This window comes from Gouania willdenowi, chromosome 5 (genome assembly GCF_900634775.1).
Source record: "Gouania willdenowi chromosome 5, fGouWil2.1, whole genome shotgun sequence".
NCBI lineage: Eukaryota > Metazoa > Chordata > Actinopteri > Blenniiformes > Gobiesocidae > Gouania > Gouania willdenowi.
Window position 1 is genome coordinate 24112773 of NC_041048.1, and position 16344 is coordinate 24129116.

The 16344-nt window shown below is 38.1% G+C and overlaps 1 protein-coding gene across 1 annotated transcript in view; it reads right to left on the minus strand.

The window, feature by feature from the left end:
* Positions 1–473: 473 nt before the first annotated feature.
* The window catches only part of gdf11 (growth differentiation factor 11), a 29777-nt gene continuing 13906 nt past the window's right edge, over positions 474–16344 (minus strand). Inside the window, exons 3-4 of the mRNA XM_028446212.1 lie at positions 13855–14229; positions 474–3768 (exon numbers count right to left, since the gene is read on the minus strand). Of these exons, the coding sequence (XP_028302013.1) occupies positions 3391–3768; positions 13855–14229 (753 nt within the window). The 3' untranslated portion in view covers positions 474–3390. The remainder of the gene's footprint in view (positions 3769–13854; positions 14230–16344) is intronic.

A 16344-nucleotide genomic window follows, 5' to 3' on the forward strand; every position in this document is an offset into this window, starting at 1 on the left:
TGACATGACGTGTGCAGTAAATATAAACGAATAATTAATATTATTTGTGGCGATTAGCATGACTAGTTGCGCTCGTCAAGCTCGTTTTGCTTTTATTTTATGTTGTACAACCAAACAAGTGTGAATATGTGCGTGTGTGTGCAGCTCTGTGTTCTTTTCGTTGCAAACTGGACTCACGATGGCTGTTGTAAACAGGAAGTTATGTAGTTTTGCACATTTTCAACCCTTTGTGTTCTTATTGTATTTTACAATTTACTGTAAAATCTGTATAAGGTGATAAAACAATGCAACAATGTGCAACATGTGTACAATACTCATAAAAAAATTAAAAAAAATAAACACTTCAAGCGGCTTCAAAAAGCCATCCATTAACTGGTGTGTAACTGGTTTGACGTACAGCAATTAATGCAGACATATTTGTCTGACAAAAAAACTAAATAAATTAAAAAAAAATCACCACCCAGCCAAACTCATAAGCTAAATAAATGATTTATTGTACAAAAGAAAAATGACAGTAAATAAACAACGAAAGCAACAAAACAAAAACAAAAAATCAGTTATTCCTATGCACAACCATTGAACTACAAAGTTTGGTGATTTTTAACGACACAAAGAGTGGAGGAATGAATGGGGAGAGTGAGAAAAATGTTAGAAGCGGTGAACCTGTCCAAAACATCATAAATGCAAACATTTGGGTATTTACATAGAGATTTCTTACTCTCATATATTCATAAGGAAAACAAATAAACAAACAACACTCTCACACATACCAGTATACAAAGACAACAATTCAAAATGCAACTTTTCATCAGCTTTGACCATAGTGAAGCCACAGATGTGGACACAGCTATTTATTTTCCTTTGACCACATATAACCAGAGTCGCTAACATCAGTTACTCTGAAAATAACTCAATCTGAACCTGAGAACAAGGGCACCCTGTGGTTTTCATCTACATTTTTGGACTGAGTGGGGAGAGGCGCCTACAATTATTTTTTTCTTCTCAATGACATTTGTTCTCCTTATACAAATAAAGGTGTTTAGAAAACTAAATTGAGGTAGACAAACTTTGAAAAGCATTGCAATCAAAATTAATAAATAGACAATTGACCTGTTGAATTTTTATTCCAACCACTGCCCTGAATCCATCTTTTTCCTCCCTTTGAAATATTCTAGCATATTCCTGCAAATTACAGAAGTTATAGCACACAACATGTCATCCTCTACTTTGGCTAACAATCCCTGGATAATCCTCCCATTCATACATGGGTGCCTCCACTTAAGATACACACAAAGGCAAAAACACGTCTATGCAAGACCTTCAACACATTGTTCACATCAAAAGAATGAAGTCTCTCTAATATGGCAACAGATTAAAATTGGATGAGTGGGACATTTCCAGTTAAAGCATTCTATGTTCATTGATCGGGACACTTATTACACACTTGACTTCCCACCCAGGTTGGGTGCTGAGGCCTTTCAGGCTGCTGGTACAAGTACGTCCAGGTTACAGATGGGATGGCAGTGTCTGAGTCTATGGACAGGCACCCGCTTCAGACAAAGTCAGGAAAGTGTGATGTATTGAAAGCAGTGATAACCTCTCTAGTTTAGGAATATCAACAGAAGCTTGAATAATTCGTTTTTTTTTTTTTTTTTAATCTTAATCCTATACTGTACAAGCTCTCTTGTGCTTGGTAAAACACAAACAACACTTTACCTCCTCACGCCGTGAACGTCCCATAGTGCAAAATTTATTGTTGGTAAGGTCGAGTGCCCCCAAAAAAGGTTTTTGTACCCCCTTTTTTTTTAATATATACATATATCATTTATATATAATGTCTGAAGGCTCTTCCTTTATCCAACAGCATAGTGCTTTCGTTTATAACAAAAGGATATCTTTGCTTTGACATCCAGGAGACAAAGACAAGCTTCAAGCGTACTAATCTACTCTGTGTTCAAGCACTAACAATATTTTCTTTTTTAACAATGGCGCCGAGGCTGAGGTGGATGGGGGCATTTCAAAATGCAATCAAACATGGAGTCCAACCTAAAGTCAGCAGTGGAGTTACATTCCTTTTTTTTTTTTGTATATTTTATCTCTGCTGTGATTTACCTTAGTTATTATGTTGTACAAACGGGTAAAATAATTTGTGATGAATTGATTTAAACCAGAAGAACAGATCATACAGTATATGACTACTGCTGTTCCAACTGATAGGACGTTTGTTTCACGCTGGTAAAAACTGCTGGAGGTGAAGCTGATGTAACTCCTGCTTTTATCTTTTTTTTTTTTTCTTCATTGTTTTTTTTTCGTCTGTTTTTTTATTCTTCGTTCACAGTTCTCTCAGGCTGCAGCTGAGTGAACTTCTAAACATTAATGACACTCTGGTGTGTGTTTTCTCTCCCAGGATTTTGATTTGTTTGTTATTCTGTTCAGTCACAAACCTCTTCACGTTACAAACAACAGTGCATTTACGTCTATTGTTTGGATATTTACAGCTAAGAGTGAATACAGTGGAGCCGAGTTTCTGAGGAAGGATGCTTTTTTTTTTTTTTGCCCACTTTCTCTTGATAATTCATTTACACATGATAACCCATTTCCTCTTTTTGTTGAAGGTATTTTGTAATTTCAGATAAAACATCAAAGTCATTGTGAAGAGGTTTGGTGTGTTATATAATATATAAAGGGAATCGGTTTGGTTTTATATCTCCTTTACTATTTACATTTCTAAACATCTGTAAACAACATTTTGGAGTTATGCTAAAAGTATCTCCAGAGGATGAAACTCCTCACATACTGTATGTGTGTGTTTGCAACTTTTTCAGTTTTGATCTTTTTCCAGTTTTTACTTAACGAATTGCAAAAAAGTAATAATAATAATAATAATAATAATAATAATAATAATAATAATAAAAGATTAAGCTCCCTTGCAAATGTCTCTTGGATGCCAATATCATTTGTATCATCTCTATGAAATTCTGTCCATCCAAACTCACTGTAAACTTAAAATGGCTTTAGAATATTGTAAATGTCTGAGTCTCCTTTCATCTCATTCGACAAACCCAGACACTTGACAATAAAAATATTTTACCCATACACACAAAACTAACACCAACTCTATAACATAGTTTTGCCCCATTTACTGCTGCCTGAAGTTGCTCCACATGTTCCTCCTAAACCATTTCTAACGTACTGTACTACTGTTGTATTCTTCATTTATGCTTCATTAGAATTATTTTAGTGACTGGAAAATGCAGCCCGGTGCTACTGTGGTTGAGCCAAAGTGAGATGTGGTACAGAGGATTAGGTTCTGGTGCAGAAGGAGAGCGCCGTAAGGGGTTTGGGTGCTTTAAAGTGGTCGATACAAAGGATTGTATCTACTCCACCGACCTAAGAGCAGCCACATCGGTCCACCACCATCCCTGGAATTTTTCCATGGATGATCTGCTGCTTGTCATTGAAGTAGAGCATATTAATTGGCGACATCTTGGTTGGGGTACAGCAAGGCCCGGCAGAGCCTCGAGGGTTGGCTTGCTGCACCAGGTGGGTGTGCGGGTACTTCTGCATGAACATGTACTCGCACTGGCCAGAGCAGTAGTTGGCTTTGTAGCGTTTTGGTGCGATGATCCAGTCCCAGCCAAAAGCCTCGAAGTCCACAGTCAGAGGGTAGCGACAGCAGCGGGACTCAGTGGAGTGCTCGTCGCAGTCCAGTCCGAGGTTTCTCCGAGAACGTTTGGTTGTCTCAAGTACTTTCACCTCCAGGAACGGCTGCTGGAATCAGGGGGAAGAGAGGACGGAAAGAGGTGGTTATAAGAGAACCACAGCAGAGACATGGGTGACCTGTCAGAAAGAGAAAATGCCAACCATTTTTCATAGCAACATTTGGTTGAGCTGTGTTGTTTTTGTGAAGCTGGTGATACCCCGATACCACACTTTTTAGGTATTTGCCATTTTAGACAAATTGATCTCTCTAGATTAGCAGCTCAGCCAGTTTCTGAGATCTTGCTACAAAATTTAATAAGAACTGTGGGGCAAGATTAGTAGACTGTAGTATAGTTAGATATGGATGTGCATATGGTTGTTGTCTTGATGTTTTTTTTTTGTTTAATGCAAAAGCTAATACCGATTGTAAAAACATTGGTGCACTTTGGTTAGATGGATTTTTTTTCACATGTATGATGAGTTCTAAGTTTTAGATAGACTGAGAGGGATTCCATATTAACTAGTGATTATTAGCTAGATTATGTAGAAACAGGGAATGTTTCGTGATGGTTTTTTATGGTATTCCTCCTTTCTGTGGAGTGGTTTGCAGTGTTTTTTTTGTTTTTGTTTGATTGAAACACAACAACATTTTGTAATGTTACGGTTATCACAAACCAGGGCCCCCTCCGATTAAACACTGGGATAGTAATCCTAAAAGATGAACCTAAAAACTATAAAAATCACATAAAAAAAACAATCCTAAAACTATAAAAACAACATATAAGAACAATTCTAAAACTATAAAAACAACATAAAAGAACAATTCTAAAACTATAAAAACAACATAAAAGAACAATCCTAAAACTATAAAAACAACATGAAAAAACAATTCTAAAACTATTAAAACAACAAAAGAGAACAATAAAAACATGAAAGATAACAATCAGCAACCCTGAGGTGTTCCGGCAGACTGTTCCACAGACGGGGGCCGTAAAACTGGAAAATGCCTCACCGTGTGTGCATGTTCTGACTGTAGGGATTACTAAGAGGCCAGTGTCGGAGGACCTCAGGGCCTGGGAAGGTTCATAGGTTAAAAGTAGTTCTGAAAGGTAAGAAGGCCTTAAGACCATTAAGACACTTAAAAACCAGTAAGAGAACCTTAAAATCAATCCTGAAACACACGGGGAGCCAATGGCAGTGATTTTAAAATTTGTGTAATGTGTTCCTGCCTCCTGGTCTTCAACAGGACACGTGCTGCTGAATTCTGTAATATTTGTAAACATGAAAAAGTCTTTTTGGGAAGACCAGAAAGCAGGACATTACAGTAGTCAATCCGACTAGTGATAAAAGCATGCATTAGCGTCTCCGTGTTGGCCTGAGAGAGAATGGGGCGGACTCTGGCTGTGTTCTTCAAACTATGATATATATCAAAGATGCTGTTTGAAGTTTAGGTAAAAGTTTCTCTCTCTGGGCCTCAGGACCAAGAACTATGAATTCATGTTGGGTGTGGGATACATATGTATGTGTATATACAGTACGTATATATGCACGTGTGTATCCATAAAATGAAGAGTCCGTCCTTAAGACTGCTCTACTGTAAAGTGTCTTGAGATACCATTGGTTATGATTTGGCGCTATACAAATAAAAGATTGATTAAAGATTGATTGATTGAACTAAAACTTCAGTTTTGTCCTGATTGAGCTGGAGAAAGTTTTCTGCCATCAATGATTTGATATCTAAATTACAGGTAAAAAGAGCATCCATTGGACTGGTGTCTCCTGATGACATCACTAAGGGGGAGTATATACAGATGAAATAAAACAGGGCCTGAAATTGATCCCTGAGGCACACCACATGTTATTTTATGGACCCTAGAGGAGAAAATATCCAAGCTGACCATAAAAGTCCAGTCTGTGAGGAAGAATGAAAACCATTTGTGAAACAGCACCAGAAAGGCCCACCAGGTGCTTTACTCTGTTTAAAAGAATGGTGTGGTCTATGGCAGTTATTCTCAACTGGTGGGTTGGGACCCAAAAGTGGGTCGCGGACCATTACTAGGTGGGTCCGGACAGCTGGTCAAAAATAAATAAAAAAATAATGTCTCTCATGTTGGACTTATCTTTTATTTTGAAAAAACTTTTTTTTGACAGGCATGCTGTGAAATGCATGTTGCACATGAAAATACATGTTTATGTTTTTAAAAAGATTATGTATGTGTGTGTTTTCAACAGCTATTTTTGAAAAACAAAACTTGGCCTGAAGAATTAAAAAAAAAAAAAAAAAAAAGTGGGTCGCGAATTAATGCCCTTGGCAAAATGTGGGTCCCAGGGTGAAACCAGTTGAGAACCCCTTGTCTACGGTATCAAAAGCGGCACTGAGCCGAGGTCCAGTAGAACCAGCACTGTCTGTCTTTTTGTGTCCAGGTTATACCTAATGTCATTTAAAATATTGAGGAGGGCAGTCTCTGTTCTGTGGTTCACTCTAAAACCAGACTGGTACTTTTCAAAAATATTAAAATTAGCTAAAAAAGTCATTCAATTGAATAAAAACAAATTTTTCAAACTGGTAAGTTGGATATTGATAATTGTTCAAATCATTAAAATCTAAGTTGTTCATCTTCTGAAGGGGCCTCGCCACCGCTGTTTTAAAGGCTGCAGGGAAGGTTCCCATCTGAAGAGAACAACTATACATTAGTACAGTACTTCTCAACTGGTGGGTCAGGACCCAAAAGTGGGTCGCCGACCTGTACTGGGTGGGTTGCGGACAGCGAGTCAAAAATAAATAAATACTCAATATGCCTTTTATTTTTAAAGAAACTTTTCTTTTGACAGGCATGCTGTGAAATGCATGTTGCACAGGAAAATGTATAGATTTGTGTTTTTAATAAAGATTATATGTGTTTTTTCAACAGCTATTTTTGAAAAACAAAATTTGGTTGGTTGAACTCTAAAAAAAAATTGCGTCGCGATTTAATGACCGTGGCAAAATGTGGGTCCCAGGGTGAGACCAGTTGAGAACCCCTGCATTAGTAAATACTAGTACTAAAGACACTTCGGTCATTTGTAATGCAAACGTGATGTAGTGCAGGGGTCTGAAACCTTTAGCAGCCACTTAAGCTTATTTATTTTCTCTGTGTACGTGTGTGTATTTACCAGAAATAGAACCAACTGAAGGGTGATTTAATAACAGTTCAGCGTTAGGTTCACTGTTGTACTGGTCCTGCTCTATAAGGTTGGATGAAAGGAGGGTGAGCCGCTGGGTAACTGGCGTACACCGCCGCATTAGCGATGAGGCTAAAAAGACAGACTCTTGCCACTGTCATGACAAGAACACTGTTACACTAATAATGCTAAAAATCTTATAGTAAGTAAGATGAACACTCCTGTTCACTTTAAATCTTTGACCTAGGGCAAAAAATGTCTTCTCTTTTGTAGCTGAGATTTCTCAGAAAACATGCATCATCTATGTTGAATGACAACGAATGTGCCTGATGAGGCACAGGCACAGGTTCCCTACCAGTGATGTAGTGTAACCACCGTCACGAAAATGGGATGTTTTACTTTGTCCACCACTGGTGTTTAAAAATCTCCGCAACACTCCATACAGTGTTTAACACATTTTGCTATGTTACTGAATTACTCTAAAACCTAATTGACCATAGCTTTCTTTAAAACAATCTGAGGCACTTGGAGGCAATCTTAGGAAGCCTTTATTAAGGTTAGGCAAGTTTTGTTTCAGATACACGTTTTTTTTTAGCAGCATTAAAGGTCCTGAAAAGCACCGTGGTTTTGATTATTGGAAAATAGAAAAAGTTTGAGCCACCTGGATCCTGTCTAGATCTGGCCACCTAAACCAAGCTAATTATACAAAGGGGAAAAGGCCTTAGTCTGAGAGGTTAAAAAGAAGTCAATGACTAAGTCCCAGCTCCAGTGTCCCATTGCAGAGACAGGAGAACCATTCAGAAGATCAATCATAGCTATACAAAATAGAACTTTTTGGTCTGAACTAAAAGCGTAATATCTGGAGAAGAAGCTGCACTGCTTAACCATCTGAATAACACTATCGCTACTGTGAAGTATGGTGGTAGCATCATCATGCTGTTGGGAAGCTGGGGATAGCTGCCAAATCTAAAGAGATTATTCAAGAAAATGTTCCCAGATTGCTCTGAAATTTAGATTAAGGAGGTGAATTGTTCTTCCAACAATAACATTACCCAAAGCGCACAATCAAGATAGCAAAGGAGTAAGAAATGGTTGTCCGTTAACACTGCATAACCCACCTGACTAACCATTGATGATCTGCAGAAATTAATTTAAGGAAACTGCCAAAACCAGGTGGGCCAAGCTTGTAGAGACAAACCCAAGAGGACTTGAAGCTGTGACTGCTGCCAAATATTAAGCCAAGGGTGTCAACACTATAATGTACTGATTATGTTTAAATGTACATTTTCAATACATTTACACAAATGCCTGGAAATACATTTTCCTTTTGTCATTCTTGAATATTTAGTGTAGATTTATTAAAAGAAAACTTCATCTCAAATCTATACAAACTTTGTATCATAGCATAATGTGGAAAAGGGGTGTGATTATACTAACTTTGGCTCTGGAGGGCACAAATCCAGCATGTCATAAAGGCTTCCCTGTGCCACCACATCTGGTTGTATAAGACAGCTCATCATCAGGTCTTCTGCTGAGCTGCATGATGACATCAAGTGTTGGAGCAGGTAGATATGTGAGGTATGGCAACGTGGCACTCAGAGTTGCTCCAGGTCTGCTGGAGCCTTAGCTCTATCTTAGCTGACTTGGGACAGGTAGGGTGCACCCTGAAGTAGACTCCAGTCCATTACGCAGCAACACGTTAGAGATAGATACGCAGGAGGTCATCACTAGCTGAATTTCAATTACAGATTTTCGCAAAAAAGTGATATTTCTGAATGTATAATTGCGCTTTAAACGTGTTTCCATTGAAGGTTGATTTGGGCAGCCTCCTAACTTCTGTGAAATCTGATCCCACGAGACTACGCTGCAGGAAGACGAATGCTCCAAAGGTCCTTATAAAACTCTGTATTCCTTTGTGGTTTCACGTCTAATGTGGCAGTAAGAATTTTTAAGTATATTGCTAAGAAATGTCCCGGTCTACTCTTCTGTTTACACGTGCCGCACCATGTTTTCTCGGCGAGAAGTGGTCATGTGACCAGGTACCTCACGTGACGTGACCATGTATGTCATGTTCTATGACGCGTTTGCGGAAAAAGTGTTTCCATAACGCTTTTGCAACACATTTCAATATCAAAACATCTGAAATTCCTCTTCATGAAAGCCTAAAAACTTTTTAGCAACACTTGAGCGTTTTTTGTTTTTTTTCGAAATTCAGGTGTTTCCATTGCCAGTTTTTATTATATTATTTTGCATATTTCCAAGGGTAATGGAAACGGATCTACTGAGGCCTAAATCCATGATCATCAGCTCATCATTTCTTCCACTGGGCAGTGCCCCCTAATGAGTTTTATTCCTTTAGCCCTGGTGGTCTCATTCTCCTTAGATTTGCAGGTTTCAGTGCACTCTCTTTTTCTCCACTTGCAGAAATATCGTATTTAGAATGTAATTTCATTTAATTTGTATATAAATGACAGTAGAAGTGCATGTATGTGAGCGCTGACCAGTGAAGGGTGTACCCTGAGTCAGCTTAGATAAAGTCTCCACAAAGCATCCACAGCCCTGGGTATGATAATTAGATAGAGAACATTGATGGCAAAATAGGGTTTTAGGGCCCCAAGCGCAATACAAACCCTTGTTTTTTTTACTTTATTTTATTATTTCCAGCACTTCAGTGTACCCTAATTTATCACGAAGCATTTTTAACCCTAATGGTTGCAATGTTTTTGTTTGTAAGGGCAAGGATTAATAAAACTTGGATTCCTGCATTTTTGAGTTAATCAGTTTAGGGACACTTCACTGATCTACATCTACAGCTCTTAACTGGTGGTAGGTGGGGAGCACATGCAAACTCAGCACTGATAGACCTAAGTCTTCTTTCTGTGCAGTTTGGTCCATGTACATGTTTGTATGTTCTATGAATGTCTGGATTTAATACGTGTCCTTTCCTCCACAGTCCAAAACATGATTGTACGGTCAAATGGAGTTTTTAACTTGACATTATGCGTTAGTTTGGGATCGTCTGTCGGAATGAGGCGGTGATGTCATTTTTTTGGGCTGTAAATGTCATTGAAATTAGTGAAAATTAATAATTTGAAACGCCTTCATTGATAAACAATATAATAGATTGATTTGATCAGATCATTGATCAGATTATTGCAGTGTGACTGAGGATCGGCCGCATTCTGTCCGAGTCACAGTTAAAATCTCTCTCCTTGATCATCATCATCATCATCATCATCATCATCATCATCATCATCGCTGTAAAGCGTGACTGAGTTAGATGCTGGACATATGAGGAAATAACCTGGCCACAGAGCGTCCTGCTTTAATACAGAGGGATGTTTGCAGTGAAACATAACTATTGGCTTCCATAATACGCAGTTTTAAATATAAATTGTTTAAAGCGACCTGAGCTGAGCCTCATTAAAATATGTGTGGGAACAGTTTGTGGTCCATCCTCATCTGCATATGACAGCATGTTTCCCTCTGTAGTGGATCAAACTGTGACTTTACGTTGGACATAGTAAGAAAATAGTTGAGTCACAGAAGTCTGCGTCTGTCAGAGATTTAATTAATTGCACAGCAGCAGCTGAGTGATCACAGCTGTTGCTGCGCGACGCACAAGTCTGTGTGGCTTCAAATGTAAGTCCATATTTCTAGTGCAATATAATATTTCAAGGCACTGCACTTATTCCAGGGTTAGAAGCGCGTAAGACGAAAAGGACTTGCGCTCACCGGAGAATGCGCGCAAGGGCAGATTTGAATGGGAACACCCACATTTCAGGGCTGCTCCACCCACAGTGCGTAACTGGGATGAACTGACTTAAGTACAGGGGGAAAATAGCGCGCAGCCAAAAACAGCGCTGCTTTATGGACTTACGCGCATGGGAGAATAGAGTCCTTAGTCTTTACTTCAAAGCAGTAGCAAACACATTTTACACTGTTTCTATTTTGTATGCAAGACCCTGAATACTTGAAATTCATTTGTCAATTTGTAAATGTTTCATGTGGTCAAACACTGAAGGATCACGCTATATGCTGGATTCGATCCATGACTAGGAAGTGATGTTCATCATTATCGTTAACCATCAGGCAGTGGTGGGCTGGGACCACAGTTCAGCCCTGGTGTTTTGTGTCCAGACCAGCCCACTACATTATCAGTGGACACCATGTAGAAGCTGTTATTATGTCAGTGATGCTCAACATGAGGCTCTTTATGTCTTAATTCTAACTATCATTCTCCCATTTTGCAACTTCCTTTGTCCCATTTTTGCCTCTTTTCAAAACTTTCAACTTTAGCTACTGGTTATCAATAAATACCCCTTCCCCATTTCCCCATTTTTTTTTGACACTTTCATCCAATTTTTGTCTTTTTAAAAAAAATTTTGGACACTTTTCATCCCAGTAAGCTACCTTTTGCCAAAAAAATACCACTCGTTTCCTTTTCCCCTACATTTTGCCTCTTTTTGTTCCACATTTTTACCCTTTTTCAGTATTGTTTGCCACATTTTGCCTATTGAAGCTATCATTTGCCATTACATACCACCTGGCTCCTCTTTATTTGTCCACTTTTTGGCCACTCTGGACCGCTTTTGGCCCATTTTAGTCACTTTTCACTCTTTTCTTGACACGTTTTTGACCACTTTTGAGCCATTGTTGGCCACCTGTTGCTATGTCTGCCTCCACTCGCTCGTCAAAAAAAAAAAAACACGTAGCACACCGGACCTGCCCACTTTGGGTCGACGGCCCACCGGGACGATGCCAGATGGCCAGTCCACCCCTGCCATCAGGCATAGAGTGCAGATGAAATATTTTACAGCTTTACGTTTTGTTTTACAAAGCCTTTTCAACCCTACAGTGATTCCGCCTGGGCTCAGGAGCAAATGTTTGATGCTTCTAAGGCTCTGTGCATCGGGCTGAGGAACAGTTTGACAGTCAGTTGCTTGTTGTGTTTTGGATAAGTTCCTGTGTTAAAGAATAATATTGCACACTGCTGTGTGCTCAGAGGGCAGCCTTTCATTAGCCAAGATACCAGAGCTGACCTCTAATATCTGTTGTGAAGATCTGACCTCAATAACCACTTAGTAAATATTTGGTGTTGCATAACGGGGATAAGTGGCCTACATTAGTTCAACATTGATGTTATGTTACTGTCAGCCTATGCGAGAATTTGAGCAGATACACACATAATCTGCCTTTGGGGTAGAAATTTACTCTTATCTGATAAACCCATCCATTATATCAGTCCCAGAGGTTTATGGTTATTAAAAGAAAACTCTTAGTAAATAGGCCTAGACATGTCCAGGCTGCTACTGTATATTGGGAACATTCTCACAACTGCAGGTCCAGAAGCATGACTTCAACATGAGGCACAGCCTAAGGTAAAAACCTTTGAACGAACCTCCAGAGGAACACTGTGTTCTCTCTCTGTGTGTGAGAAGCATTGTGCAGAAGCAAGACAACGTGTCCCTTTAATACAAAATCATTTAAGTGATTTAAGTAATAAAAATAGTTTGATGATGTGCCATAGGACATTTTACAGGCTGCCATGGCTTAGTAATTCAGGGGTTTATACTTGCACACAGTGTTTCAGTAAATGCTCAATTTGAACACAACCAAAATGTGTTACATACCAGCGTCAATGACATGTAAGGTTTTCCCTGCATCATATTTCATAAAATGGGCCTCATCGGGCAAGATTTGCATAAATAATATGATGGAAAGAAAAATAGAAATACTTGGAAATATTATACAGTACTATAATATAACTGAAAATAAATCTGAATAGATTTAGAGTGATTTTAAAGATTTTTTCAAAACATCAATGATGGCCACACTACATGATATATTGACACTGAATAACAAAATAAATAACAGAAGTAGTTTAGTAAGTAACATTTTTTTTTTAAATGAAACAAATCAAAGTGAGCCTGAGCTCATATAGTAAGTTACTACATATTTTGTATCTTTTCATGCTTTTAAACCTGTTTTTTTACCAAAAGAAATGCAGTTGGACAGAATAATTAGGTGCAGACAATATATTAAACCATAGTTAGTTTTGAAATGATAGATTGGTTTAATAACTGCTTTCTTATTACAATGCAATGAAAGTGAAAAAAGGTCTAATGACGGCCACATATGAATTTAATAATAATAATAGTAAAAAAATGCTAATTTTAAAGTAGTAGTTGTTTGACTATAGCTGAGTTTTCAATTGAAGTTGCTTTTATAGGTACTCGTACATTTTTGAGTATATTTGTGTTAAAATGATGAACGGACATTGTGAAACTACAAAAAATGAAAAAACCAGACAACAATCAAATGCATCATCATAGCGCAACAACCAGATTAAACGTAATGTACCACGCCAAAATAGCATTGGATGCTGGTTATTTTCTCCGTTCATAAATGTAGCTATACTTAGAGCCTGGGAATTAGTTTATTTTGAGTTGAATTCATTGATGTTATTTTAATTTTTTGACAAACCTTTTATTTTATACAGATGTCTTTGTAGAAAATAAACTAAGATCCAATTGTGCAAGATTTGCTCTCATTCTTTTTACGTTTATACATGAGATGATGACTGTATGCTGTAGGGAACTGTGGCAAGATTTATTACCAAAAATAAACATGGGGTGAAAATAACTTTGAGTACTATTTAATTGAGCTACTTTTTACTTGTACTTGAGTATTTTATGTATGACTTATTTGTACTTGAGTACAATTTCAATGAATGAACAGTACTTCTACTTGAGTAGGATATATCAGTACTCTTTACACCTCTGCTATATCTGATGTATCACAGGAACAGTCGACCCTTTTTCTATCTTTTGATGCTGTCCAGTCTATCCTTACATTGTCATATTGTCAGATTTACTGAACAGAGCCAGGCAGCTGTCTCTGCTATGGAATAATTATATTGAGTAATTATATATTTTTTAAATAGTGATTTTTTTTCCTTTGCGCTCCGAGAGGTCTGACGGTCCTTACCAGTCCTTCCTCACCAGGTCGCAGTGAGGTCACCGCCAGGTCATTGCCGCTCTCATCAAAGGCATTGATGTCGATTCCCCAGTTAGTATGTGGCTGTTTGAACCAGTTCTGCAACACGTGCTTAAAGTCAATGCTTTGCCAGTGGCCGACCCTTGAGTTGAGCTCTATCTTGAGGGATCGGATGCGGATGTGGCGGCTGCCCTGCTCAGTGACAGGCTTCAGTCGCAGGATCTGAAGATACACAGTGGAGGTCTGTTGCAGCGGCCGCAGGTAAACCCACAGCTGGGCCTTCAGCACCTTGGTAAACATCAGTTTGGGGCTGAACTTAAAGAAGCAGCAGCTGGGCTTCCCGTTCACTTGCAACCAGCGGCTCCGCTATGGAAAAAAGAAAAAAGAAAAAGAATTTGTCTTTTGCACAGAATTTAACTCTATACTAAGTATATTAATTACTCTTTCTCTGGAACTTTGCACTTTTATAGGAGTTTACCTTTAGCATAAATGTAAAGTAAAAATAATCATTTAAATCAGTGATTCTCAAACTTTATTGACTCAAGTACTCCCCTTTCTCTTCTTTCTGAATCCAGGTACCCCCTTTGTCCGAGTACAACATTTTGCTCAGAATACTATAAAAAAAATGACTATACAGCATAATGATGGAATGAATGAGTGTTAACAAACATTTTAAATAATCACATTTTGTAAATAAGTGGAATGAAACAGTATTTTGTGGCTCCTAATAGATTCTATAGTTTCTATCATTTCATAGTCATCTCCCTCCTGGTGTGGGACCCAAGACTGACCCTTATATTTTTAGTTCATGTTCTAATTAAGATAATTTACATCATCATTATTATAATTATAATTTTTACCTAAAAATTAACATTATAAAATTCTATATTTTTAATGCTTTCATTTGTTAATTTTCTTCTCTCTACCCTCTCTCAAGTACCCCCTGTAGTGCCATCGGATACCCCTAGGGGTACATGTACCCCCATTTTAGAAACACTGATTTAAATAATGCACTAACTTTTGACCCAACAAATGCACACTAGCAGGGTCAACATTATTTTATTATTCAATAACATTTGTATTTGAATAATGTGTGCCACTGGTAGACAATACATCATAAACAGTATTGTGTGTGTTAATAATTTCTGTGCACATTGTTTGTCCAGCTGTGCTTTAGATAGCTTAAAACCCACATTACCGAATATAACAGCTGATAAGCTTTACCCCGTAGGTACAGGATTATACATTTGAATGATATTTTTAGAATATCATTTTGAAAGCAACAAACTATGAGCAGCAAGAAAACAATAGACAAAGTTTTTTTTTATAACCTGGGGGATACATATTTTGTTTGTTCTTTTATAGGCCGGGGTGTCAATTTCAATCATTTATCGTCACTTTTCTGCTCCCGTTTTGGCTTTCGGTGCTCCAGAGCAACTGTTGTCAAGTCTAAAGATCAGCTGACTGTCTAAAGAAAAACTAAAAATATATTTTCACATTATCTTTGTGCACAGCAAAGTAATACAGCAATAGTTCACAAAAAACGCCTTTGACTGGTCTTGTTTGTTGATGTTAAAAAAGTGTACAATCGCTAAAATTAGAAATCACATCCACTCTTGGTTTCATTTGACAGAAATGATGGTGCAGTGAAAGGGATTATCTAGTATAATGTTGAAGAGTAACCTAAACGTGGTTATCATGTGTGCACATGGAGCTGTTGTTTGGTGAGAATACATTGGTGATTATATTAAGATTGAAAAACAGATCATTTGCATATTAAAACAACTATCAGTAATGGTGGCCCGAGGCCAGATGGTCACCTTAGATTCCCCTGGGTCAGTCATAATGAAATGGTCTACATCTCCACCACAACTTGCAAAATTAAACCGTCCCAAGTTTTCCATGTGCTTGGCTTTAATTTTAGGTGTGGATTAAGGTTTACGCCAGAAGCTGGTCCTCAAACAGCCAGATTTATTCCTGTCATGATCTTGGGCTTTGGTGTTTCTCTGATTTGCACCACATGTCAAATATACACATGGTTAATTTACATAGACCTCCATCTGATATAACGACATCCATCCATTGCATTAATACATTCATTTCCATGTAAAACGTTCTATTACTAAGGGAAATTTATTCTTCACCTATCTGGCATGATAATGTGGCAGCAGAGTACAATAGAATATTTAATCGGCCCATTTAAACTAAGCAAACTTGACGTATTACAGCTCCTGATTTGTCTCACTAAAGCCGTTTTCTGTCATTGACATTAAAAGGGAGTTGTTGTTACTCCTTCATTTAAAGGAACAGCAAAGAAAAAACTGTATGGACATGTCAATCATTGCCAAATCTGAGGTTGCTCAGGCAAACTGCAAATGCTTCCTGGGTCAAAAGGTTATTTGGCACCTCAGTCTAGTTAAGAAATGGGATCAAGGGTCAAAACCGTCAGCCCCCTTTACATCTCAGGGTTGCTGGGGAGGG